General features: G+C 36.8%; 1 protein-coding gene across 5 annotated transcripts in view; it reads right to left on the bottom strand.

Moving 5' to 3' along the window:
* Nucleotides 1–587: 587 nt before the first annotated feature.
* slc12a7b (solute carrier family 12 member 7b) overlaps nt 588–26,947 on the bottom strand; it is a 69,204-nt gene continuing 42,844 nt past the window's right edge. For 3 of the 5 annotated variants that reach the window (XM_027149061.2, XM_047810907.1, XM_047810908.1), the window contains exons 5-25: nt 26,137–26,191; nt 25,420–25,550; nt 23,157–23,398; nt 21,479–21,690; nt 20,057–20,221; nt 19,489–19,587; nt 19,269–19,326; nt 18,730–18,904; nt 18,128–18,246; nt 17,645–17,743; nt 16,673–16,792; nt 16,420–16,524; nt 14,057–14,225; nt 12,874–13,069; nt 12,612–12,778; nt 12,324–12,455; nt 12,100–12,207; nt 8,874–9,049; nt 6,779–6,793; nt 4,613–4,746; nt 588–3,748 (exon numbers count right to left, since the gene is read on the bottom strand). In XM_027149061.2, the coding sequence (XP_027004862.2) occupies nt 3,657–3,748; nt 4,613–4,746; nt 6,779–6,793; nt 8,874–9,049; nt 12,100–12,207; nt 12,324–12,455; nt 12,612–12,778; nt 12,874–13,069; nt 14,057–14,225; nt 16,420–16,524; nt 16,673–16,792; nt 17,645–17,743; nt 18,128–18,246; nt 18,730–18,904; nt 19,269–19,326; nt 19,489–19,587; nt 20,057–20,221; nt 21,479–21,690; nt 23,157–23,398; nt 25,420–25,550; nt 26,137–26,191 (2,769 nt within the window). In that variant the 3' untranslated portion in view covers nt 588–3,656. Of the gene's footprint in view, nt 3,749–4,612; nt 4,747–6,778; nt 6,794–8,873; nt 9,050–10,481; nt 10,599–12,099; nt 12,208–12,323; nt 12,456–12,611; nt 12,779–12,873; nt 13,070–14,056; nt 14,226–16,419; nt 16,525–16,672; nt 16,793–17,644; nt 17,744–18,127; nt 18,247–18,729; nt 18,905–19,268; nt 19,327–19,488; nt 19,588–20,056; nt 20,222–21,478; nt 21,691–23,156; nt 23,399–25,419; nt 25,551–26,136; nt 26,192–26,947 lie in introns of all 5 variants that reach the window. The other 2 variants (XM_047810909.1, XM_047810906.1) reach the window with 2 other exon arrangements.

Consider the following 26,947-nt stretch of genomic DNA (forward strand, 5'->3'; position numbering starts at 1 on the left):
CCGCATTAAATTTTATAAATTTGTCTACGCTGAAATAGGAAAACAGAATGTTGGCTTCTACAAAGCCAACATAATGATCTGGACCACCAGTGATTAACTACTATGTAAAATGAGTACATTTTTTTTTTGCTTATTGATAATGCTGCATATCAGTTCAGCAATCTTCTCATCATGAAATATGATTTTGTGTTTAAAAGTGTTTGAGAGTGTGGCTTGGGAGTGTACACTGAAGAGACGAGCTGTATTTGACTTAGATTTAGACTAAAACAGCTTTCATTAGCATACTGATGCTAAAATGACTGGCTATAATTTTAATAACTAAACTTAATGCTAGTACTTTAGACATGATGTATGGGGACAGGGTGCAGAAAAGCTCTTTTCTGCTGTGGTCTTATTAAACACAATTAGACCATTTTCTACAGACTTTCTGGTGGAATTGCTGCCACCTAGTGTACAAATGATTGTACGTTTTATAAAGAAACTCTTGTGTTTGTTCACTTTTTAAAACAAAATAAATGAGCTACAAGTAAAAAAAAAATCATGTTTAGCAACAGAAATAAAAGACAAATGAGACAGAAGACACGAAAGACATTTCAGTTGTTTAATTTAAATTATTCTGAGGCACACATGTAATTTAAAGGGCTACTTTCCACTACTGTGCATCCACATGTGCTACACTTGGAGCCTCACTTATATAATATGCACAAGGCTAGTACAGGTTTTGGTCGAACGTGTCCATCTGTTCATCACAGTCGATGTGAGACATAGGGTTGCCTTTTTAAAGCAGAATGATGGGTGACTGGATGTCCTGATCTGAGATGATTTTCTGTGGATTTTTAATCAGTCTGCTATATAATTCTCTGCATCTAGATATTCCACTTACAGTATACTTTCTTTCTTTCTCTCTAACGCACAGACACACACACCTCTCTTCTCTCTCAATTAGAATCAGGCTGAAGCAAACACAAACAATTAGAATTTTTCTAAAAACTAATGAGGCACGGTTTGTTAAACTCTCCACACTGTGTCATTACCAAGCCTCTCACTGATCTTAATATAGTAGTATATCAATAAATCCTATCAGTTATTAGTTCCATGGCTTATCAATTCATCATCATCATCATCATCTTTTCTTTTTAGCCGTCTCACCTCGATAAACACTTTAAAAGTTAAACCCACTTTCACACCAAATCGTTGGTGCTAATGTCCAATTTTTGATAAACACCATTCTTAGAATTGCTGGAGCCCATTTACTGTCCTGGTCCCATAATAAAGTTCTTCCAAATGAACCAGAAAAGCATTACATGTCATGTTCCTATTGGTTTAGGGGACAGGAAAAAAAAAAAGACAAAACAAAAACACACACACTTAGAGCTCTTCCCATATTTCACTAAATTTAAACATAACACTTAGAGTAACAAAACTGAAGTGCAGAGACTATGACAACAGACAACACGATAAGACTAAGTAAACTAGTACACGGATAGAAACATGGATGAAACTCCACAGAAAGAGAGTCCCAATTCATCAAAATCCATCTGTGGGATTCCCTTTCTGTGGCCAGTTCTGTCACTATGCACTGTCGAAAATACAATGTTCAGGTTATAAAATACTGCATAGCTAAAAAACAAGCAAACAAAAAGAGACTGTTCAAATGTATACAGTGATGTATCCCTTTTTCACCACACAGGCTTGAACAGCACTGGATACTTGCAAAAAGAGATGATATTAGGGAATCTAGACTTGCTCTCTCGGCCACATTTCTGACCTTATTGACAGGAAAACAATTCAAGCCATTTAAGCTGAAATTACAGAAACATATTCTTAAAAGCATGTCGTCTTACACATACACGTTTTCTCCATCTACTGTGCGTGACTGTGAATACACCTAACATACAAACACACACACACACACCTTCCTGTAAGTTTTTGGCACAAATCATACTTTGATACAAAAGACAATGACATTATCTTAAAAACATAAAATGATAGTATTTCCTTTTTGCAATACCAGCTTGTCAGGCTTCCTAAACAAAAACAGGATTTCCTATGAATCTGGCTTTAACATTTAAACTGAACTGGTGCTGGGGAAGAAAACAACAACCGAAAACAAAACCTATGAGCACATGGACTATAGTTATGCTCACTCCAACTTTATGTTATGGTACATGTGACGTATTATGACTTATAGCCTGGATTCTAAAATTCCTATACCCTTCTGGTGTGTACGATTGTCACCACTAAAACATTATGAGGCCCAGCATTTAAAACTTGCTGTTCCTCTCATTAAAAAAGTCAAACTAGATGTCAAGGCAGTTACAACTGTATATACAGGAATACGGCTTTGGTTGTAACTTTGCTGCCAGCTTAAAACTTTATGATCCACTAGATGACATTTACAGGAGTCTTATTCAACAGCAGGATCCAAAAAATATTTGGTAACTTCAAATCGACTAAAATCAAGATTGTCCGGGTTTTTTGTGCAAAGTATTATGGCTATGTTCCCGCTACTTTTTTCTATGAGACTTGGTTACCACCTCAAGTAATACAACATATCAACATAATAAACCTTTAAGCAGCTAGATAATATTATGCAATGAGATGTAATGAAGAAACCAAAATTATTGCATGTATCCAAGTAAATAAAATACAAAAAATACAATAAAATAAACTTTGGCAAAGACACTACAGCTAGTCCTAAACATAAAACAAATAAATACTAACTAGTTGAAAAGTAATATCTTATTTCTAAACTTGGTGCAGATCACAAAGAATAATGTAGAATGACTGAACAATGAGAAATTGACTATAAACATTAAAGAAAAATGTGTGACAAAAGTGACAAAAGGTTCTTAAGAATAATGCCATAGGAAGGAATCGGATAGATTTTTAACCATGTCTGGCAACCTAGAGAGAAAACTATTCCCACCAAAAATGCTACCATTATATATAGCATCTTAGTTGTTAAAAATGATTATGATTATTTTCAGTGCCAATAAATTAAATAGTTTAAAAAAAAAATGGGACTGTTCTTCAGGGAAACAGAAATTCTTCAACGGCATTGCTCTAAAGAGCCTTTCTGTGTGTGACTACTGCTGCTTGTAACTAATCTAATCTTATGATCGTAAGGTAGAATGGCTGCGGAACAGCTAGCCAGGCTTTGTTATAACACCACGTAGTGCTGCTGTGGTGTTTATTACGGCCCTCGTCACGAGCGGCACACCGAAAGCAAGAGGTAACTCTAGTTCTACCCGTCCCACTAAAAACTCTGTAATACCTACAGAAATGGCTGTGTTAACAAACTTACGTAAACCTCGAATAGAGGAATCAATGCCTTTGGAAATTGCTAACTATCAGAACACAGCATTTACTGATATATCCTTCACTGAACAGAGACAGACAATAAAAGGTAGGAGGCAAAGGACGAATCACAAAATAAAATGAACATAGAAAGGAAATGAGTGCCATTAGTTGTGGTGTGCTTGTTTGTCCCTTGGCCTTCTGTGGATCCTCTGGGAAGGATCATCTGCCTCCTTTTTTACTTCAAGGCCAAAACTGCACAGTCTGTCCAGAAACACCAGTCCTCCATAATGCCACCATCCCATTCCCAGCTTCACCATTAATGCTATTCAAATACAGCTGGAACAGCAAGGAAGTTATGAGTAGATGGTTATAACCTCTCGCCCACCACCACGCACCAACAGAACCCGGTTAAGACCTTCTAACAAAACCTCCAGGAACTCCATGTCTGAAGCACATAGGTTAAGGAAGAAAAAAAAAATTGTCAGTGAAATCAATCAATCAATCAATCAATCAATCAATCAATCAGTCAGTCAGTCAGTCAGTCAGTCAGTCAGTCAGTGCAGCTTTTTAGCTTAGGCTTTCTTCTTATCAGAGGTAAAAGGGCCTGTGTGGGTTCAGGTGTTCATCTCCAACCAAGCAGAATCCACACTTGGTCTATAAAAGGCCAATATCAGCTGATTAAACAGATAAACCACATGTGGCTCCTGTTTGACTGGAATGAAAACTTGCACCCAGACCTGCCTTTTTCAAATATGAATGAACATCTACACTATACAATATTCAGCCCATTTTCATCTCGGACTAAAATTGTAAAAATAAAACAACAACAACTAGAACGGTACATTTCCTAAAGAAAATGTGAATGTGCTTGCACGTGGCAAGTTCCCCTCATCGTGCTGAGTGTTTTGATATATGACATGTCCATGTTGTGCTAAATGTTTTTGATTTCGCTTGAATTTTAGGAATTTCCCATTCATTTCTATGGGACTTTTTTGGCCGCTTTTTCGTCGGATGTGCAAACATCGTTGGTCGGATCACTTCTAAAATACATAGCACACCTCTCCTCAATGAGCCGGCCACCTCATTTATGGGTCTAGGACAAAAGCTGCGGGACAAGTTACGCGCCGAAAAGTGTCCGAAAAAATATATATATATATTATATATATAAATATAATAAGTATGCAAGAGAATAAGAATGTGCTTTGCAAGCACATTAATTAATAATAATAAAAAGAACAACAACAACAACAACAATAATAATAATATAGTGTATTATATGTGTATTAATTATAAATTTAGATAAGGATACAATTCTCATCTCCTTGACGGTTTCTGGGTGGCCCAGGCATATTGAGAAGGACCAGCTGAGCATCCTGCGACTTGTTCAGCACCACTTCATTCAGCTTCACGGCCGTGTGCATGCGCCTTACGTTTGACTGGTTGCTGTTTCCGAAATGCATATAAAGAAATAATAAATATCAACAGACTGACGTCTGAAAACCTCAAAGAATGGGTGAAAAACCATAGACACCAAATACAGGGGCAAGGAGAGCACTTCGTGCTTCAAGGTACTTTAATATGGTCAATGCTCTAGCTGGCTGTACCTGTAGTAAACATGCAAGACTGGATTTATATTCATAGGATATAATACTATATTTAATTGGCACATCCTTTGTACTAGTTAAGTGAATAAAAATGTATTGAACTGCCCCTGTGTTTGTACTGTGGCTTAAATCTCCCATTCAGTTGCAATAACCAATATATCTTGTATATGTCTTGTTTATCCGGGAATATCTACAGTCCAAAATACACAGAAGACAATTATAATAAGATTATGTGAGAATTAATTAATTAAAAGGGGGGGGGTCATATTAAAGTCACCTGAAACCTTATAAATCCTTATTATTGAATTAATTTCAGTTTGATCAAGTGAAAACCATCTCTGCCAATTTAAGTGTATTCAACAAACAAGCATTAAAATATGAATATATTATGCACCGATATGCAAATTCAGTCAAATTACTACCAGTTTAGGTGCATGTAGGATTGGAGGCCTTTTTATGAATGAAATGAATGTTCACATAATCTACAGTGTGTCCAAAAAGTCAGTGATCAAAGAGAACACTGAACAGTGAGCAAAATAACATTGAGAAGAATACGTTGAGCAAAATCCACAAAACATGATTCAGCAGCTGAAAAAAATGGGCACACAGAACATAATAAATACAAATAAATAATAAATACAAAGCAAAGTATAAGTAGAATCCTGACATGTCAGACACACTGTATGGATTTATTTATATATTTATATATAAATAAAGAAAAAAAAAATGCCCAGTGACATTCAAAATAGGTTTTGGGTGACTTTAATTCGCTATTATTTCATGATTATTTTTTTATGCCTTTATATAATATTAAATTATTATTCTATTACAGATCAGTAAATAAGAATTACATAAATACATTTTAACAACATGTATATGTTGTTAATACAATCTAAACATCTTTATTAAAAACCGCATTGCTCTTCTATAGGGTCAGAGCAACTAGTTAAACAAAAGCACATTAGTGGAGGATAAAGCGCATGGCACTAATAGCTGATAAGTGGAGCAGGATATGCACAAGACCTTAATGCAAATTACAGTTAAACACACACACACAACACAATCAAAAACACATGCCCTCCATTACAGCCTGATGTCAATTCAACGCTCCACCCACACTCGAAGATCTGTTAAGGTTGCAGGGTTTTTTAGGCTTATGATGTAGAGTACAGTTTGAATAATGTGTCCAGATATTAAACTCAAACTGACACCAGGTGCTGTGTCTGAAAAGCATGTAGTGTTTTGATTGAAAGCAACATACTACTGTGTCATGCTAATTAAATGGCTTTATGCAGTGAGACATAATGACATTGTAAGAAGCATGCATGTACTCATTCACACACACACACACACACACACACACACACACACACACACACACACACACACACACACACACACACACACACACACACACACACACACACACACACACACACACACACCTCTCACAGACAAACTCACGCTCTCCCACACATTTACTCTCACACACACTTACGCTCACGCACCCTTGGCCACACTCTCACACACTCACAAACACACGCTCACAGACACGCAAGACTCTCACAAACAAACTCACGCTCTCACACAAACTCTCTCTCACACGCTCATTCTTTCTCTCACTCATACACATGCACTCTCACACACCCACACACAATGTTTTCACACATGCTTTCACTTTCACAAACTCACAATCTCTCTCTCTTACACACACACACACACACACACACACACACACACACACACACACAGACACAGACACACACACGCACAGACACTCTGAGCAGGATAAATTATAATGGACCTACAGTAAGAGACAGGACAACTACAACACAGACACATGGCCTACATTAAAAATAAAGTGGACTTACAGACTCTCCCACTCTCTGGAAGGAGGAAAATGGGACAAAACAACAGAGACAAACTTAGACGCTGCTGTAAACCCTTCATGAGGACATGCCAACCATCCCAGAATATCACAGGTAAAAATGCTTAAAGCTGTAACCTACAATTGTCTAATTAAACATAGTGTGAAACACTAAAGCACTATTCGGACTGGATTAGTTCTACGTGGGGACTTGGAGTAATGCAATTTTACCTCAGGACATTTGTAATATTAATTGGCCAAGACATCTCAGTAAATCTAGCAGAAGTGGGAGGGGTAACTCGCTTTACGCACCACAGTAACCTCCTTGTCGACATGTGCGTATGACGTCATTTTTCCGGACCTTTTTACAGAAGGTAAAAGTCGGCGTAATCTTTACTGACATTGTCCGTAATGATTACCGAGATGGCACATTCGGACAGGACTAAAATCACCGAGAAGCTCTGGTAATAATTAATTACTTTACCCCCACGTCCCCACGTAAAACTAATCCATTCCGAATAGACCTTAAGAACTGCTTTAACACAGCATTCCCAATCCCAGGGCAAAGGGCACATGATCGAATTTAACACCATATGAGAAAGATTTGCTTTTAATTCTACTATATAACGTAAAAATGTGTTAATTAATAGTCCTCAGAACTGGGATTTGGAAACATTGCTTTAAGCATGGTTCAACTTTTTGTTAAAAATTTCTTTAAAATGCATTTACATAAGACTGTGTCCTCATAATGAGGATCCTGGTCAAATAGATACCCGAGTTAAATCAGAAAAATAAGGATACTTTGGATAACTACACACACAGGCCGTATTCAGAGTTGGTGACAGGTCTAATATTTACGTCAATATTTTCACAGGAGAAATTTACTCGTATTCAGACTCGGGTTATGCAGCTGTTTAGGTGAATATTCTTCACTCTCCATTCAGTTTATACAAATCAGTTTAGTGAAGTTCACACGTAGAAGTTTGCCGGACTCTTCTCGAGTAGAAACGTGATTTTTTTTTTTTTTTTTGGATAACTCGTAGATTACCACCTTTAAACAATAGCAAATGTTCCAGTGCTTCCTATTATTTGGTAGATTATATATACTGTATGAATACATGCTACAATATAGTATAACATAATATGATAAAGCATAATATAGACACAGAATTCTAAATCTAATGTAGAGACGTAGGCTATAAATTTATGTAGAATATCAATAACTCGTTTTTGTTAATTTAATGATCTCACTTATTAAGAAAGCATGCCTGTAGTTTGAAGGATAAATTTACTAAGCACACCAAAAATGTCGCAAATAAAAATACACTTTTGGTGGACTTTTAAGGAATAATTACAATGAACCGTGTCATATAAAGTCCATAGTTATGTCTGAATATCAAAAAAATTCCTCACTGCTTGTGCATACCTCAACTCTGAATCCAACCCATAATGTCAAAAATAAATGAATAGTCATGGCAGAGAAATATTAATAATAAGTTCTATAACTAATTATAATGAAGGAGATGGACTTTATATAAAAAGTGTAGGTATTGTTGTTGACAGACATACTGTATGTCATATTCTATTCTTTTAATAGTGATACATTAATGCACACATGAATATAGTAAGCTATATGGATTATTTAATGAGTTTTTCCTAATCATTTCTAAGTATTAATTGATATACTAACGCATTCTTGCATACATGGATGTTGGCTCTATGGAGGTTTATTCAGTAACACAGAGACACAGGACACATGGTGAGATCATGACCGTTAGTCCAGACAATGAGCCTACACACTGGGCCATGCTGTTTAACAAAGATGGCTTGCAAAATCCTATATACGATAACAAATACTAGTACAGGTCATGCAGGCTCTGGCCTTGAAAAGAAGACACAACTAAAGAAAAAAATATGCACAGTATCAGCAGAGTATGTACAGTATCAAATCATGCAAACTGCTTCCAGACCTGAGATGATGTATACTAATAGTAATCTTAAACACTTTTTATAAAGTTTTTCATAGTTTTGCTGTACACGAATCTAATCAAACTCCCCATTTAATTGAAGAGATAATTCAAAATGTGTTATGTACTCACGGTTTCATATTGAAAATATCCCGCACAGCCATGCTGGCGTTTTGCTCCCGGTTGCGATTGCGTTCTCCAATAAACTTCTCCTTGGTCCAGGTCATGTGAACACGGTCAGGAGTGGCATCAGCTTTGTCGTTAATAGCAGCATGGGATGCTGTGTTCTTATCGTGAATGAGCTGCGCCTGAGGAATTGTTACAAGCATTAAATCAGTTCCCAATGGCTCAAAATTCTGGTGCATAGTAGCTAATAAAAGGAAATCCTCAATTAGATATTGTTATGTCAACATTAAATGACACACTGACCTGTCATAAAAGTAACTTTGGATACTTTACTCACGTAGAGCATTAAATCCAAAATGGAGGATGCGCTAATCTTAGCAAGGGTTTGACACTGACCAATTCTATTAAATAAAACAATTTTCAGAAGTTTTTTCAGGAGTGATTTGTGTTTACATTTGTGTTTTGCTATTGAGCATTTGCAAGGTAGCTAACTAGCTTGCTAGCTCTAGGACAACTAGCTAATTAACTTCTGGGCCGGCATATACAAAAATGTCCCCTCTCATACATGGGGAAATTATAACCTTCAGGTATTTGCTCATTACTACAAACTGTGACTAACTAAATCAAAATGCTAAAAGTCGAGGCTAATAGCAACACAATCCAAGAACAATTTGGTTTAGTTTTTTTTTCCTCTTCTATTCTAAACTGATTTAAAAAATAAATTGTAATGCAATTTGTTAGTTACAAGTTTGCAATTTTGACTACAATAGCAAACATGATTAGCATGCTAAACACAGGTAGGTACATACTAAATGTTAATAGATTTTTGTTATTAAAATGATTTGCTTATTAAAAAATTAAAAAATTATGGAGCTCTATGATATAAACTTTAGAACTTCACTGAGGTAAAATTGACATATTTTAGTACATTTGCTAAAAAATAATAATGAAAACATCGCAGAACTGAGCAATGAATATACTAAAAACAACAATGTATACATGGAGGTGAAAGTGTGTTTCATATGAGTACCAAATGATCCATGCTGTACAACATGTAAAACACACAATAAAGGTTGTTTGATGTTTAGTTTTTACATGTTTTATTGAAAACTACTGTATTAATATGCACAATGACATGGTATTATACCAACAAGCTGGCATGCAATGTTATGCATATTATTTGTGAACAAAAAAACAACACATGGGTCAAAATCCAAGCTACCATCTGCTACTTTTTTTGCTAGCTAATTAAAGAGGAAAGTTTGTAGTGAAGCTCTCGCTATGAGAAGGGTAGCAAATAATAAGGAGTGTAAGGAAAGGAGAAGAATATTTATGCTCATAGGGGGTTCACAAGGAGGTGGAGGCCACTGTGCATGGTATCAGAGAGTCATGCTTAATGGGAGGAGTCACGGAGCTGGATAAACACACCATGACAGTTACAGAGCCACAACATCACGTGGTACCCAACAGAGATTTCTGTGTAAAGATTAAAGATTTAAAAGGTTTGTCTTTGACTGTATTGTAAAGTTCTCTGTGCTTGTTTGCGGCTCTGTAATTGTGAGGGTTGGATCCAGGGTGGTGCTCTCGAAGGGCACGGTTTTCACAATTCGCTACCTCATTCTCCATTTCGTCTTCCAGTGCAGCACCTTGGTTACTTGAGCCCGAGCTCTGAGCCCGAGTGTGGTTCTTCCTCCGAATGGAGCTACGAGATTCGTCAGTGAGGCTCTGAATCTGAAGGGGGAAGTTCCAGTCCCCATAGCAGCAACAATACGAGAGATGTCATACGGCTACATTACGGTGTGCAAAAAGGTTTCATGCTAGGTCTTCTAAAGATTTCAGATGATTTTTCAGGTAAATACAATAGGATCCAATATTAGATTTTTAAACATAACTGATCAGGAGAACCAGAAATTGTACTTCCTGTTTTTTTCCCCCCACATACTATCCTAACTATCACCATAGGTTCATTTGATGCCAACATGGAATTGTTTTAAATAACAATAACATATTGTTATTCTCACAGAATGTTAAAGTCACCCTAGACCCTAGAGTTAAAGTCACCCTAAACTTAAACATGGAATCATTTCAATAAAAATAATGCGAGTATGTAGCTTGGGGAAATAAAAACAATTACTATTAATTTTTTTTTAAAGAAATGTTAATCTCAAAAATAAATGTTGAGCACTGAACAGAAAGGACTATATGTCCCAATCGACAGCTGGGGTCATGAGCTAAGGCTAAATAATTTATGAAATTTATTACATTTAAATGTAAATTCTGAACAGAATGATTGGTGTGAATTATGATTTTGTCTTCTGGGAACATGTAAATATCTTATGTACTGTAGCATGAAGGGCTATACAACATGAAAAATCTTTAAACAAAATAATTTATATCGATTATCCTATTCAAATTGTTACACCCACTAGATCTTAACATGTTTTGTTGCCTTCTTGAGAGTTTTGTACTTTTTGCAATAGTTTTGTATGAGTCCCTGAGTTGTCCTCAGGATGAAAAGATTAAGATAAAGAATCATATAGTCACAATATATATGTGGAATATGTAGAAGATGCTGGAAATGCAAATAATGTGTATGACCTGGAGTATTTTTCTGAAGAAGAGTGGGCAGTTTAACTGCTCAGGACAAACAAGGGATTCCTGAAGAACTATTGTTGAACATGCAGGTAACAAGACACAGTTTTAAGAATCAAGCATATGTTAAACTTTGGAACTGGTTCATTTGAGTACATTCAGTTACCATTGTGTCTTGTGCACTATATTTAAACATCTATTATGTAAAACAGCTTATTAAGGGCAGCATAATCCCTCTAATTAATAAATAAACAAATAAATAAATTTGTTGTATGTAAAATTATGACCCCAGTTGTAATAATGCAGCCCATATATATGAAATCTTTACTTTAATATAAGAAGGGGAAGGCACATGAATGTTTAGGGGCATTTATATTTGGCTTTCTGTAAGTTTCCTGATGGATGTTTCTGAGCCCTTTTCTCATAGCTACTGGAAGCAACATAAAGCAGTTATTAATATTATTTGCTACTAATTACAAAAAAAATTATGGTCTACATTGGTTTTGAGTGACTTTAGGTAATTACAACACAATAAAAACCCTCGCATGCTAGTATCACAGTAAAATTTCATGGTTGCTGCCCAAATGCCATTATTAAGTTTCAACATAACAGAATAAGGAAGTTTTTGCAAAATCATTACCTCTCTCTCCCTCTCTGTCCGGGAGAGATGCATCTGCTTCAGCATCTGGGATCGCTGCTCCATAACAAGGGTCTTTTCATAGGTGAAAGCTGAGATATCACTTTCGTGCTGTTTTCAGGAAAACGCAGAAGAACACAAGATTTGTTTAAAAGAAAAAAGACAGCGCTCTCAATACGGCTGTGATCACAGGAGTTCAAAAGTCAGCTATCCGTACACAAGCTTACCATTTCAACAACCTCAACCTCGGCATCCAGCCGAAGGTGGTACAAGAACATCTGAAGATCTTTCTTCATCTGGATACTGTTATCATCCATCTGAGCTACGGTGAAGATGCGCATCTTGCACTTCCTCCACACCTGATCGAGACACAGAGAACAGTAGAAGTAGACAAAGGAAGAACAAGAAAACAGGAAGAACAGACTCCTTTTATGTAAAGTAATTCCATAATTGGTTAGTTAAGCTTTTGTGGTCAGATCACATAGATATCATACTCAGACATTAGTTTTGCATACCTTGTGCTGGCGAAGCAGGAAGGGCAGGAGCATCAGCATTCCTCCATCATGAACCACCCACCAAACATCTATGGTGCCCTCTCGTAGCCGTTCCTGCTGAGGGAAGTTGTCCACGTTCTTAGCTACCAGTAAAGCCTGATGAGCCGCTGTGGTCTCTCGCACAGTCTCTGAAGAACAAGAAGAAGAAGCAAATGTAAATGAATCTTTGGTACAGGTGAATCTTTGGTAAATCTTTACCAAAACATTATTTTGAGATGATAACCTATAAAGTTCTTCCATGAGAGAGGGTCGTTGGACTGTTTCCAGGCACCCGGCCATGCCATCAGCACCGTGTTGTGCTTCATGCCCCCGAGCCCGGCTGACTGGACTAGGTGTGAGATACCATCACGTAGGTTGGATGTCACCACCACGTGACAGAAGCCCTTGGTCTTTTCTGCAGTCATGGCTACTTTAATGTTCTACAAAGAACAAAAGAAAACAAAGAAAAAAAAATACTATTTAGATACACTTAAGTTATCTTATCAGAATGTTTGTTCTTTGTCTCAGTTGGTTATATTGCTTTACCTTAAGTGCTATTTGTTTTGTGATAAGAACAGCAGAATAAACTGATATTAGTATGTAAGTAAGGAATAAAACACTTGGAGGCATGCTGTTTTTGTAAAATATTTAACGAATCGGTGCAGAGCGACCCATACGCAAAACCTATAACAAAATAACTTACCAAACCTAAGGGAAGTTTATATATTATAGAATAATATCATATATTTTATCCATTTATTTTATCCATTTATTCCATGGTAAAAGGTCAACGTGAGTTAATAAGACAAATAGCAAATGCAGCTCCTCTGTCATGAAGACTTTCCCCATGTTGGAAAATGTATAGCTTTTCTGCTAACTATTACAAAACACTAACACTGTAAACTCTTTCTGTAAATAATATATTCGTGTCCTTGAAGAAAACTTCATCAAAACAAATACAATCTTTTTAAAATCTATTTATTTGAAGTGAAACGATGTCCCTGTCAAAGTTTTTACTATAAAAATTTGCCTTTGAATGAAGAACGTGAACAAAAACCTGATAAATAACTATAAATTCTGACCGATTCGGAACAGAAAATATACCAATTTATGGTGTATGAGTCACTCAGCAGCTTTATAAGACCAATATTAAAAAGCTGATTCACTGCTTTTAAAGAATTATTATGGTGTTTAAAATAACAAAAATAAATAAAATTCCTTAGTACCACTAGGTGCCAGTATCTCCTTATACTTTATACTATATGCCAACTCAACCATCTAAAAATTTCTTTCTGGGACCTGCACAAACACATGTTACTAGTAAATACATTTAAATTTGGTGTATAATGAATGTAGCATGCTAGGTAAAGGTTTTAGTTATGTTGCTTAAAGCATGCAGACATCACTATGTAGATCTGTGGTCTTACTTGCTCAGCTCTCTTGGCTTCTGTTTCCTTGGTGAGGTATGTACCTTCCAGCACAGAGCCCACAATGGTGAGCCCTTTACCTGCCTTCAGCTGTGTGGTGAGAGAGAGGAGACGAGGGTGCTTCACTTTCAGCTCCGAGTCTAGTTTCACCAGCACCAGCAGCTGAGGCCTGGAACACAACAGCAGAGGAGATGGTTGATGTACTGTAAATGTCAGTTCATGGTTATTTCTCTGAGGTTTTGTTGCACTTATACTTATATGTTGCTTTGAAGAGGCTTAAATAGGCTTAAGAAAAGCTGCTGGGATCATAAAGACATTCCTGTGCTAACCCAAAAATACTTCTTCTCAATACACTCATATTTAACATCTTTTTAATGCAGTTTATGATTAAGAATACAGATTCATAATCCTAGTTTGTGGTGAAAGTTGCAGTTCCTCCAGGATTTTATTATAGAAGAATTGAGAATAGACGTGTCGTGTGAATTAAATCACAACCCACATTGAGCCAAAGCCCTCTTCAATTTAACATGCGTACAGCTGTCATAAGAAGTAATGACACACGTCTTACTGTAAGTCTAAAAGAATTCTGTGCTTACATTTTTACCAATTAATGTGATTGATGAAAAAATGCACCACTAACTGAAGTTAATAGATTTTTCAGGTAGAAAACACATCAGAGTCTAAATCTTTACTATTGACTAAACTGGTTGTCAATGAGGTTCCTTTGAATGTTCCAGCTTTGTTCCTTTAGGAACATAATTGTAGAGGAACATCATGATTTAGGTATTTAATTGGAACTTTATTCCAATTCTTTTTTTTATTTCTGCCTGTTCTTTATCGTCCATATTCTGAATTGATTTTCTTTGTCATGTCACACTCCACAGTGGTGGTTACTGGCTCATATAAATACTCAAGTTTTAGTATTACATATTAGTAGTTTTTCATAAGTATTTCTGCTTTTACTGAACCTACTAGGGGCAATAAATTAGTAGAAAAGTTCATAAACAGAACAGAGGTAAAAACGTTTTACACTGATAGCCAACAGCGTCCTGACTCATTTTTTTTACAAGACTTGGTCAATAAAATAATCTGTTTCCATTCTACAGGTGAACACCAGCGTACTAGTAAAAGGGTTAGGAATCTTTGAGCAGGGTTGTGGTGGGTCTGGAGCCTCTCCCAGGAACAGTGGATGAATGATGTGAGAATTCACACTATGGGCAATTTAGCATATTTATTTACATTCACAGCATTTGGCAGATGCCCATATCCAGATCGGCGTACATCAGTGCTTTGAAGTCTCGATCATTGAATACATTAACACGAGTTCACAAGGTTCAACAATTTACAGACTTAGGATATCAAATTCAATCCACCGACCTGCATCACAGAGACCCATGCAAACATACAGAGAAAACCACCATCACCCATTCATACACTACAGACAATTTAACGATGCCAGTCAGCCTATAACACGTCTATAACTAATCTCCAAATGACAGCAAAGAAACTCTGTGTATGTAAGGTGGAGTTCAGAATTGAACAATCCAACCCTGAAGGTGTGAAGCAAACATGCTGACATGTTAATCTCTACAGTAACCCAAGCTCAGGACCTTGGAGCCAAGAGGCATCTATGCTACACACTATGTCACCATCCTGTACTATGTTTTGTACAAAGTTCCTTAATTTCAGTCTGTGAAACTAAAGCTACTTCCTCTATTTTTTTAGCATGAACTTCACAGGTTGACATACCTACTGTAATAAAATGCCACACTGCCACTCCTCATTCTTTTACTGTTAATACCAGCTTCAACATTTACATTCTTTAAAGCACATAAATTTAATAATCTTGCACTAGTTGGAACTATAAGAGGAATAATAGCATTTTTATAAAGATCTGAAAACACAGGTCAGCAAATTTAATTTGTCTGCAGCGACACACTGGCATCAAGTCACGTAAAGAGGCTTAAGCGACAATGAGGGTGCAGAAGGGCACTGGTTTCCTCTCCACACATAACGTCCTGCCTGCTCTGACAGATGGCATTATGAGTTCTTTTTTTCTTGGCATCAGATTACGACAACCCTCATATAGCTGGAATTAGAACGAGGAAAAGATCTGGCCTCAACAAAAACATTTTTGAGTGTTAAACGTTGGATGAATCGACGGAGGGTCGAAGGGCAGGTAATTTATTCAGTGTGGGATTAACAAGGTCGTGAGGCATATCAAATAGTAATCCTTTTTGGATTATAGCAACTAGCAAGAAATGCGGTCACTATGATCTGTGTAGAGAAGATAAATCAGATTCAAATATTAGCTCTCCATATGAAGATTTGATTATTTTATATACAGACACTAGAATTCTCACCTCCAGTTTTTAGTGTGTGGCGGCGCTTCCTCCAGCCGAATGAGAGCGTAACGAGCCGCATTGAGCGACAGTCCACGGATGCCATCACCCCACTCTTTCTCAGCTCTGTATACACACAAACGTACAAATATAATAAAGCCAGAGGTTGATTTTTAACACTTCTTGACTATGTCTGTGAAACATTGGCAAATCAGTGTATAAGCCTACACATGCAGTGCTGTCGATCCAGACCTGTGCTTTCAGCTGAGCTTACCCTCTGTACTCGATGTATTTGTAGATACAGCCAGCGATGACCATGGCTACCAGGGCATAGTACCAAGAGGAAATAAACATCAGGGAAAGACACAGGCTCATTCCTAGGAAAGACAGCATCCTGTTGGATAAGAGAGAAATATAAGAGTTTGTATTTGACTGAAAGAAAGAGCTGTTGTTTTTATGTAGACATTACTTAATACTTAATTGTCATCTACCAGACCCTGTTTTTATAATATCTATCTATAATTTATAAAAACTTTTTTTGTAGACAGAGACTCAAGAACTCTATAGATACCTTCTGTTAATATATCGGAAGGCACACACATTTCCTTTTAACAAAAAAGAGTTGAGAAGCTTTACTTTTCAACGGATGGCAGGGATAATTCTGGATCAGAACATTTTATATAGAAACTTATAATGAAGAACCTAACCAGATGAACAGCATATGAGTACTCCAAACCACATTGTTTCCAATCTATCTTTGTAATAATACAATTAGTACGGGTCTTGAAACACTTTACATTTTTACATATGGCACCTTTAACAAAATAAACCCTTGATGAATTGAGGCTTGCAGAAAAATGAAGGGGCCAAAAACAAGGCAACCCTCAACTTTGAAGAAATGGCAGTAGGCAGGCTGTGTGTCTTTAGCCCTAAAGAACCTCCACCTCCTCTGCAGTTGAACCCACCCTCATACATCATCATGGACCAAAGTGTGTATCCTTCGAGAGTGTATACTGAGAGAGATTTGAGACTCTGTAATTGGAGTAGCTAATAGGAGCAGGGCCGGTTTCCATGCCTGTCTGCCATGATGATCAAAACAACTGTCAGAGGTCACTGACCCCTGAGAGGATAATTAGCTCTGGTTCACTTGCTTTACATGGATAAGCTAAAAATAGTTTGTATACTGATAATGGACCAACACAATCCAACATGAGTGAGGTCAGTTTGACCTATGCTCCATGCTAACCAGTGATAAAACTTAAAGCGAGGCCGCCAGTTAGGGGTGCGCAGGAGGGTCTGAAGAGCACAGGCCAGATTCACGAACAGATAACACATCAAGAAGAACCTGGAAGACAAACACACACACATAAAAAAAAATCAGAATTAATAATCATAATCAAAACATCTGTCATAATTCCGAAAACCGCTTCCTGAAATAAACAGGTGAGCAGGAAGAAAGGAAGGAATTATGAACGAGAGCCATCAGTCAGACATGGAGATAAGTGAGTTCAGTGTGAAGTAGATGAGAAGAGATGAAGAAGCACACGTCTTAGACAAAAGAGTAGGAAATGAAAAGGCGTAGGGAAAAATTGAGGGGAAAACTTGAAAATAAGTGAGAAAATAGCAAATAGTAGTTTAAAGAAAAAAAGGAAAAATGTGACTAAATACTATTAAGGCACTTTGAATGAACACATGAGATAAAGATTGATAGGAAAACAACTCCACTCACATGGACAGGATGGGAGCCACAGCATCCAGTGAGGCGATGAGAATGCCGATTTCACAGATACCTGCAGTAAGCAGCAGGGCCCATGTAGGTTCACCGTTCGCTTTTCCTTTGCCAAACACCTGAAAACAGGAAAAATTATGTGAGCTATGTGTTCAGATACATATTAAATATAAATCCACTTGCAGTCTGTTTCACTGTGTTACAATGACATTTCTGCGGGATCGGAGAATGTACCTTGGAGAATGTCCGCTACCCTGTTTTACAGTATATACAATACGCTGTGGATTGGCTGCTGAGCACAACCACAGAGCCACTCAGAGTTGCAGCTTGATGCTATTTATGAAGATTTAAATGAAAATATAGCTGATAAACAATTTGGTTTATACTGTAGGCTTATTCTGCATGTCAAGCAATTTAGACTAAGATTTTCCCTTACTCGTTTACACGCATTCTGCTGATACTTTAAAACTTTGCAAAATTTAAAGGAAAAGGAGAACACTAATCAGAGCCGAGCAGCTACACGTGATTACATTAAACAGACTAGCAGAATTAATTGTGTGTGTGTGTGTGTGTGTGTGTGTGTGTGTGTGTGTCACTGTTACCTCCAAGAAAGGCACAATGCCATCTCGTGCAATGGCCTGCAGCAGCCGAGGGGCACCGGTGAGACTCTGCAGACCGGCCCCACAGCAGGAGAAGAACGAGCCAATCACGATCACCCATGGAGAGGGCCATGATAAAGTACCAATCACTAAGTTCTTCTTCACTGAATCACCGAACCTGATAAGAGAATCATATTTCTAGTTACAATTTATGTCTTTTTTTTAATGTTTATTTTATATTCAGAGCAGTCTAGACAGATAGATTTTGATTTAAGTCTACTATACGGTAGAAGCTTCCCAAAATCTTAGCATGTTTATAATCATCTGCTTCATACTTGCCTCTAAGTCACTGAGAACTATAAAATCATTGCCAGTTCTGGTTGCATTTAAGTTTTTCCCTTTTTCTGTGCAGCGCTTTTGGATTTTTTTTTAACCAGCTACCCTGTAACCAGCTTTGATTTCTGCCCACTTTATTTTTAAACCTTGAATTCAGATTTTGTTTTGCTCTATGATTTATTTATAGACAAATTAAAAGTACTCACTTATCTCGAAGAACCACTCCTTCAATGCAGGCACCGAAGAGGACTACACAAGAGAGGTCTAAATGACATAGTTAAGAGAATGTTCAAAAATAAAGTAAACAAAATAATAATAATAATAATGTCAAATAAACCTTAATTACTTTAGTCTTTAGGGCAGATTTAAAAAGAAACAACAATCGAAACTGCTATTCTAAAGTCACACAGACTGCATTAAGGATACAGATAAAGGTAGTAGTTGCTATGGCAAGAATGGTTCCTATTGGAATGGACCTCTGTGCATCCCGCAAATCTCCAGAGCGGTTGGATCCAGCCATGATACCTGGAAAATAAAGAGAATAAAAAATACAAAATTTATAACAAAAATGTGGCTATAACGAATATTGTTAGTATATGTCTAGGTTTGTATTTGCAAAAACATATAGATTTTAATATGTTGAATTTTTCCATAATTGCTGATATGAGCACTGTTGTGTTACAGTGAGGAGCCATGAGGCCTCTGAGTAAAAGCAAACTGGCATGAGACATTTCCAGCTGAAGTGAACAGATAAGAATGAACTCCCTGCTCGCTCCTTGACTCTCTATGTATGTTCAGATACAGCGCAAGCTAACCGGCAAAAACAGCGATTAAAATAAAGTGGGCGGAACTGACTGGCATTAACCTGCCTTCCAGAGGATTACACAGCTAAAGAACACAGTGTATTACTCCAGTAATGGGAACAAAGTGAAGAAAATAAAGAAAAAAAATTAAAGGAAAAAAAAAGCCAAGGGAGAGGTTAACGTGCCCTTACCAGTGACTGAAGGAAAATAGATGCCCACCAGTAGAGTGAAGTAGGTGGCCATGTCGTTGAGTACATAGGGTAAGGAGGTGTCGTGAGTCAATTCGGACGCTGCCACAGACTCCATCTTTTTCTCTACTAGCACTCCAGCAAGGCCGTAGCTCGACCACATGTTCTCTGCTCAGACAGAAACCAGAAATGTCATAGATTTTGCAAAAAAAAAAAAATCACCACTCAAGAGGAATTTACTAACATACCATAGACTTAAATAAAGTTGGTTTGTGTCGAAAAAAGAATTGAAATAGAAAGTCTATTCCAGGGGCCGACAACCTTAAACACTCAATGAGCCATTTGGACCCGTTTCCCACAGAAAAAAAAACTCAGAGAGCCACAAAACCCATTTGACATCTAAAATAAAGATAACACTGCACACTGTATATATCGTTTTTTTCCTTTATGGAAAGTATAGAAAAAAACGTTCAGTGTTCAGTTCGTATTCATGACATAAAAATTTTAACTTGCCGTCTGCAGCAAACCAAAAATGCGCCTGCTTCTGTGTGTCGGATTTTGCAAGTCGGCGGTTATGACGTATATTTTGAACGACAAACAAATTAAACATTGTTTATTTTAATGTTACAAGAGCATCATAATCTCAAAATTTAGAATTACAGTTTTTTTTAAAACTAATTAACTAAAATAAAATAAATTTAAATTAAATATTTATTTTCCAAATCTACAGGGAGCCACAGCAGAGGGATGAAAGAGCTACTTTCGGCTCCGGAGCCGCGGGTTGCCGACCCCTGGTCTAGTCATTGATGTTGACTTTCACAAAATAAAGGACAGATTTCCTGGGAAAAAAATATGTTCCTATTTTTCTCTGGTTACACCCAAAAGTGAAAAGAGACAGTGGTGCAGGAGCATCATGAATAATTTGATAACCAGACCATCTGATTACAAAGTGAACTGTATAGGTAAGTAGGTAACCAACAACTTGATTGAATATGAAATGAAGAAAAATATATGTCATTTGTTGTAAAAGTTATAAAATGTACAGTATATAAACACAGTATATCGGCATACACACACACACACACACATATAAACTGATACAATTCAGCTGCAGTGACACATCAGATGGATTTTCTCAAAACATATTTAAATCCAACATACAGTAGATATGGATACCACCTATAGTTAGGACAATGTAAGCAAGTAAATATTCATGTCTCACAAGAATACTTTTCCTGGCTGTTTATATGAATATGGCTTACATTTACATATTAATACAGGTCCATTTCAGTACATCTAAGAATGGCATAATGGCAAAAATGGTAATCTCTAGTCAAGGAAAACCTTCTCTTTGCTAAATGTAAGAGCATGTAAGGAGCAAGTAATCAAGAGATCGAGTGGGATTTACATGAGCCTGTCCCTTACCCGAGATGGCACCACTGGTGAGGCCAGGAATTCCCGGCACTTCTGTAACATTGTTTTTTGTGAAGTAATCGTCACAGGTCGCATTGAGATGAGTGGAGTCACAGAATAGAGACCACAGCTTTGTGGTCACAGTAGCGTTTTCGATGATCTCAGTCTTTAAACACTTATCAAAGTCTTGGTTTTGGAGTGTCCGGTTTCCCAGCAAGCAGACCCTTTGGAGAGCAAATTGAAAGCACAAGCTTTTAATGATATATATTCACACTCTGAGTTTGGTGTTACATGCCAGGGTCATAAAGTGCAATCTGGATTGCTATAAAAACGTGAGATCTGATATATCAGAAGCCAGATTGCCACAATGGTTAATGTAACTATAAATGGATATAAAGCACAGAAATTTTTTCGTTACTAAACCATAAATCATACTAAATCATAAGCATTGCCATGGTAACTTGTGCTGTCAAGCTAAATCACACCGACCTGTTGTTGATTATTTTATAACTTTTCTAACAGCACACGACCAACTGGTTTATTCCTTGATTAACATGGAAAGTGTTAAAACAGTTCCCACTTATCAGAACATCCAGGATGTTAATATCAGGGTTCTTACAGCTTTTCTAAAACGTCGATCTCATGTTTTTATCTCCAGATTTTAAAATTGCTTGTATTAGTGTAAAATGAGTGTGTATTGGTTAAAAGAGCAACACACTAACTGGCTCACAGAAATTACGTTAACTAAATATAAACACTCACTTGTATATTGCATCGGCCTAAATGTCTACCTGATGTCAGCAAATTTCATACATGACTATTTATAGTCTCACAGCTGTACAGTAGCTCACCCATTTTCTCTCCTCAAAATAATCTAATGTGCAAAAGTAATCAGAGATCCAGATGGTACATGATGTGAGAAGTCCATTTACATTATAAACAGGCTAAATGGGTCATTTCCACATCCTAAGCTCCAATGATAACTTCTACATTTTCCTAATCAAACACCAGAAACACATTTAAAGCCACATTAACCTACAAGGCATAATGGATCCAAGTAGTGTAAATTTTAACACAATACTGTTAAATTCTCAAATATTTGATTGATCAGGAAGTGGTAATTAACGTTCTATAACAGTGGTGCACAGCCAATAACAGGCTTGTAATTAATGTGGTAGATCTAATATGCTACAATTTCTATAGAAACCGTTAATTCATTAAAAACATGCATGGAAACTGGGTCATATAATCTAAGCCGAATCTATAAACATTAAAACCATGTTATTTAAAAAAAAAAAAAAAAAGAACTATATAACCAGTAATATGATGAGGTTTTCTGTAAATGTATGAATGGCGTATTAAATATTAGCATATTGTAACAGTCAGAATGTTTTCCACCATGACGGAAAAGAAGCCCTTCTGGTTTCTCAGTAACGGGAAATATTATTGCACTTTACTACATGCATAATTACAGACAAACTTTTTTCACTTTTACTGGGTCTACTGTATCATTAATAAACCCACACACCTCACCTAATTGTCTCTACCACTTTAGAAACCACATCCTGTGTATGAAAACAGATCAAAAATACCATCCAATCAAAAGCCTTTTTTCCAAGCAACAGGCTTTGAGTTGCACAAAAGTAAAACAAGAATTGTCAGAACACAAAGGTTGCACTTTTTTACTCACGGAAAGACTGGTGGCTCGAAGATGGTCTTTATGACACCAGCATAGATGGCCAAAATAGAGAGGATAACACAGGCCAGGAAGACCAGCGCTAGCTTATTGACGTACTTCACTCCGACAAACACCACCAATGCCATCAGTGCGAGGCAGCAGGTGCCGTACACTCGCATGTTATTCAGCATGGCCGCTGCTTCAAACTCCTTCTCCTCTGCCTTAAAGATGGCAGCACTGGGCACTATGTAGGACTGGATTATAAACAATGTACCATTAAAATGTCAATCTACACAGTAATTCAGAAAAGTGGAGAAATGTTATGACTTGCTTTTATATGAAACTTGGACTGAATGACTGGCTCCTATCCTTTCTTGTAGGTGTTTGAGAGTATTCTGTTAATTACAGACCAACAGGCCAACGACAGGGATGATTTGTTAGCGGTGGGGGTATGTCCATATAAAAAAGTCACAGGGGTGTGGATTTTTGGCACCTTCCGGTGTCTCAGACATTTCTTAAGCAGAACCAGTTCAGCTTCCGCTGGTAGATGGTATTTTCGAGAACTCTCAACAGAAAAAAAAACCAGGAAGTTTTTTACACCACTGTATAAAATTCATAAGATGTAACTGCTATACATCTTATGAATTTTATACAGTGGTGTAAAAAAGTGTTGGTCCTCTTCCTGTTTTTTTTTTGTGTTTTTTTTTTTTGCATGTTTATCACACTTTAATGTTTCAGATCATCAAACAAATGAAATTATTAGTCAAAGACAACATAAGTAAACACAACCTGCAGTTTTTAAATGAAGGATTTTTTTATTATTAAGGGAAAACAAAATCCAAACATACATGTCCCTGTTTGAAAAAGTGCATGCCCCTAAACCTAATAACTGGTTGGGGCACCCTTAGCAGCAAGAACTGCAATCAAGTGTTTGTGATAACTTGCATTGAGTTTGTTACAGCGCTGTGGAGGAATTTTAGTCCACTCATCTTTACAGAATTGTTGTAATTCAGCCACATTTAAGGGTTGTCGAGCATGAGCCTCGAGAATCTCAATAGGATTCAGGTCAGGACTTTGACTAGGCCACTCCAAAGTCTCCATTTTGTTTTTCTTCAGCCATTCAGAGGTGGACTTGCTGGTGTGTTTTGGATCATTTTCCTGCTGCAGAACCCAAGTTTGCTTCAGCTTGAGGTCACAAACAGATGGCCGCACATTGTCCTTCAGGATTTTTTGGTAGAAGGCAGAATTCATGGTTCCATTTATCACAGCAAGTCTTCCAGGTCCTGAAGCAGAAAAACAACCCCAGACCATCCACACTACCACCACCATATTTTACAGTTGCTATTATTTTACTGTTGGTATGATGTTCTTTTTCTGAAATGCAGTGTTACTTTTACGCCAGATGTAATGGGACACACACACCTTCCAAAAAGTTCAACTTTTGTCTCATCAGTCCACAGAGTATTTTCCCAAAAGTCTTGTGGATCATCAAGATTTTTTCTGGCAAATCTGAGACGAGCCTTTATGTTCTTTTTGCTCAGCAGCGGTTTTTGTCTTGGAACTTGTCTTGGCCATTTTTGCCCAGTCTCTTTCTTATGGTGGAGTCATGAATACTGACCTTAACTGAGGCAAGTGAGGCCTGCAGTTCTTTGGATGTTGTTGTGTGGTCTTTTGTCGTCGCTGCACTCTTGGGGTAATTTTGCTCAGCCGGCCACTCCTGGGAAGGTTCACCACTGTTCCATGTTTTCACTATTTGTGGATAATTCAACACTTTCACACAGGGCCATGTGGGTTTGGATTATATTTTCCCTTAATAATAAAAACCTTCATTTGAAAACTGCATGTTGTGTTTACTTGTGTTATCTTTGACTAATATTTAAATATGTTTGATGATCTGAAACATTAAAGTGTGATAAATGTGCAATAAAATAAAATATCAGTTAGGGGGTCAACACTTTTTCAAACCTGTGTATATTACTATTAGTAAATCAATTAAAGGGAAGACTTTGTAATATTTTTCTCCAGTTTTTTTTTTTGTCAATTAAGTGAGAGAAGTTCCTTAATGTGGTTTGTAAATTGAATAGGTATGTCCTTATAATTTCAGTTACATGTTTTTTCTTTACTCTTTTCTCATAATATTATGCCCTTTGCATTTCATGAATAAATTGAATCATTGTAACAAATGCAGTCACATCTGATCACTGTAGTCTATTGCTTTATGTTATAGCCTGACCCTAGAACAGACCATAAACAATTGCATTTAGACAGAACTCACCAAAAGAATCTCAATAGTACCAAGGATGTACATGGCTCCAGCAAATGTGGTACCCAAATAGAAACACAGTCCTACAGCTCCTCCAAACTCTGGACCCAGAGACCTAGAGATCATGTAATAGGATCCACCAGCTATGATGGGAAAACAGAGACAGGGAAAACACTAGTCATAAACATTTACAATGCAAAGTATTTGCACGAGTGGTTCATGTCCATCACTGTTGTTCGTATGTCCGCTAAATAAAAGTACTGAATATGTAATAACTATGTGGTTACTTAATTAAGATTAAACTTTGGGTACTTTTCACACATGGGTACATATTGTGTACATGGGTACAAGGCAATGAAATTAAGTTAGAATCTAACCAGAAGTGCAATGTAGTACTACAGAATAAACATACAGTATGTACAGATATACATAAATAAATAGATGTACATATAATCTATACATACACACATACATACATATACATGTATATATATATATATATATATATATATATATATATATATATATATATATATATATATATCTATATACACACACACACATATATATATATATATATATATATATATATATATATATATATATATATATATATATATATATACACACACATAGAATGTTTATTCTTAACTTTTAGAATGCTTATTCTCATCTATTAGGAATGTTTATGAATAATTAATAATTACTGGGACGGCAATGCCATCTCACCTGGAACTACTCCGTTTGTAGCAATGGCACTCATAGATATGGCTGTGAGCATTGTCTGAAATAAACAAGAGCAGAACTCTTTAGACAAATGCACTGACTCAAATATAACTGGGTCAGACTTGAGTGGAACTGCTTTAAAGTAGTACATTAAAGGCATTATCAGCAAGTGTGGTAAAATGAGGTGAAGCTAGCTGTTTTGAAACCCCAAATCTCTACAAATACAGTCCATCCTTTTGTCCTACTACCAAATCCACACACCACACCACATTTTGTTGTGTCCCATGGTTAAAGTCATAGAGTCATAAAGTCATAAAGTCTATTTTGGGACCAGACTATAGGCTAGAACACCTGAAAGCTAGTGCAGGAAATGAGGCTTTTTGAAATTACTGGAAACATGATAATTGGCACATGAGTAGAAACACCTTTTTGTTGTGGCTGGTATTACATATTATATAATATTCACAGAGCCTGGCTACCACAGGCTCTGTATTATATCATATCTCTATATTATATCATATTCACAGAGCCTGGCTACCACAGGTACTAGTGTCTATCATCTGAGCACAACTTTTATTTAAAGCTATGTGGAGTTTCTAAAGGTATGTAAATGTTGTAAAAGTAAGGATATTTCTATCACTATTACATAACACACCTCTGTGTTCTAGTGTCCTTGAGTCTAACTCAGACAAATGATCGGTATAAATCCTTTCAGCTGCTTCAGTCTCAGTCGTAGTCCAAAAGCTGTCTTAAAGCCACTTACTGGTCCATTACCTCAAACAGGAGCTTAGTGATGGAAAGAGCATTACTTGAA

This window comes from Tachysurus fulvidraco, chromosome 3 (genome assembly GCF_022655615.1).
Source record: "Tachysurus fulvidraco isolate hzauxx_2018 chromosome 3, HZAU_PFXX_2.0, whole genome shotgun sequence".
Taxonomy (NCBI): Eukaryota; Metazoa; Chordata; class Actinopteri; order Siluriformes; family Bagridae; genus Tachysurus; species Tachysurus fulvidraco.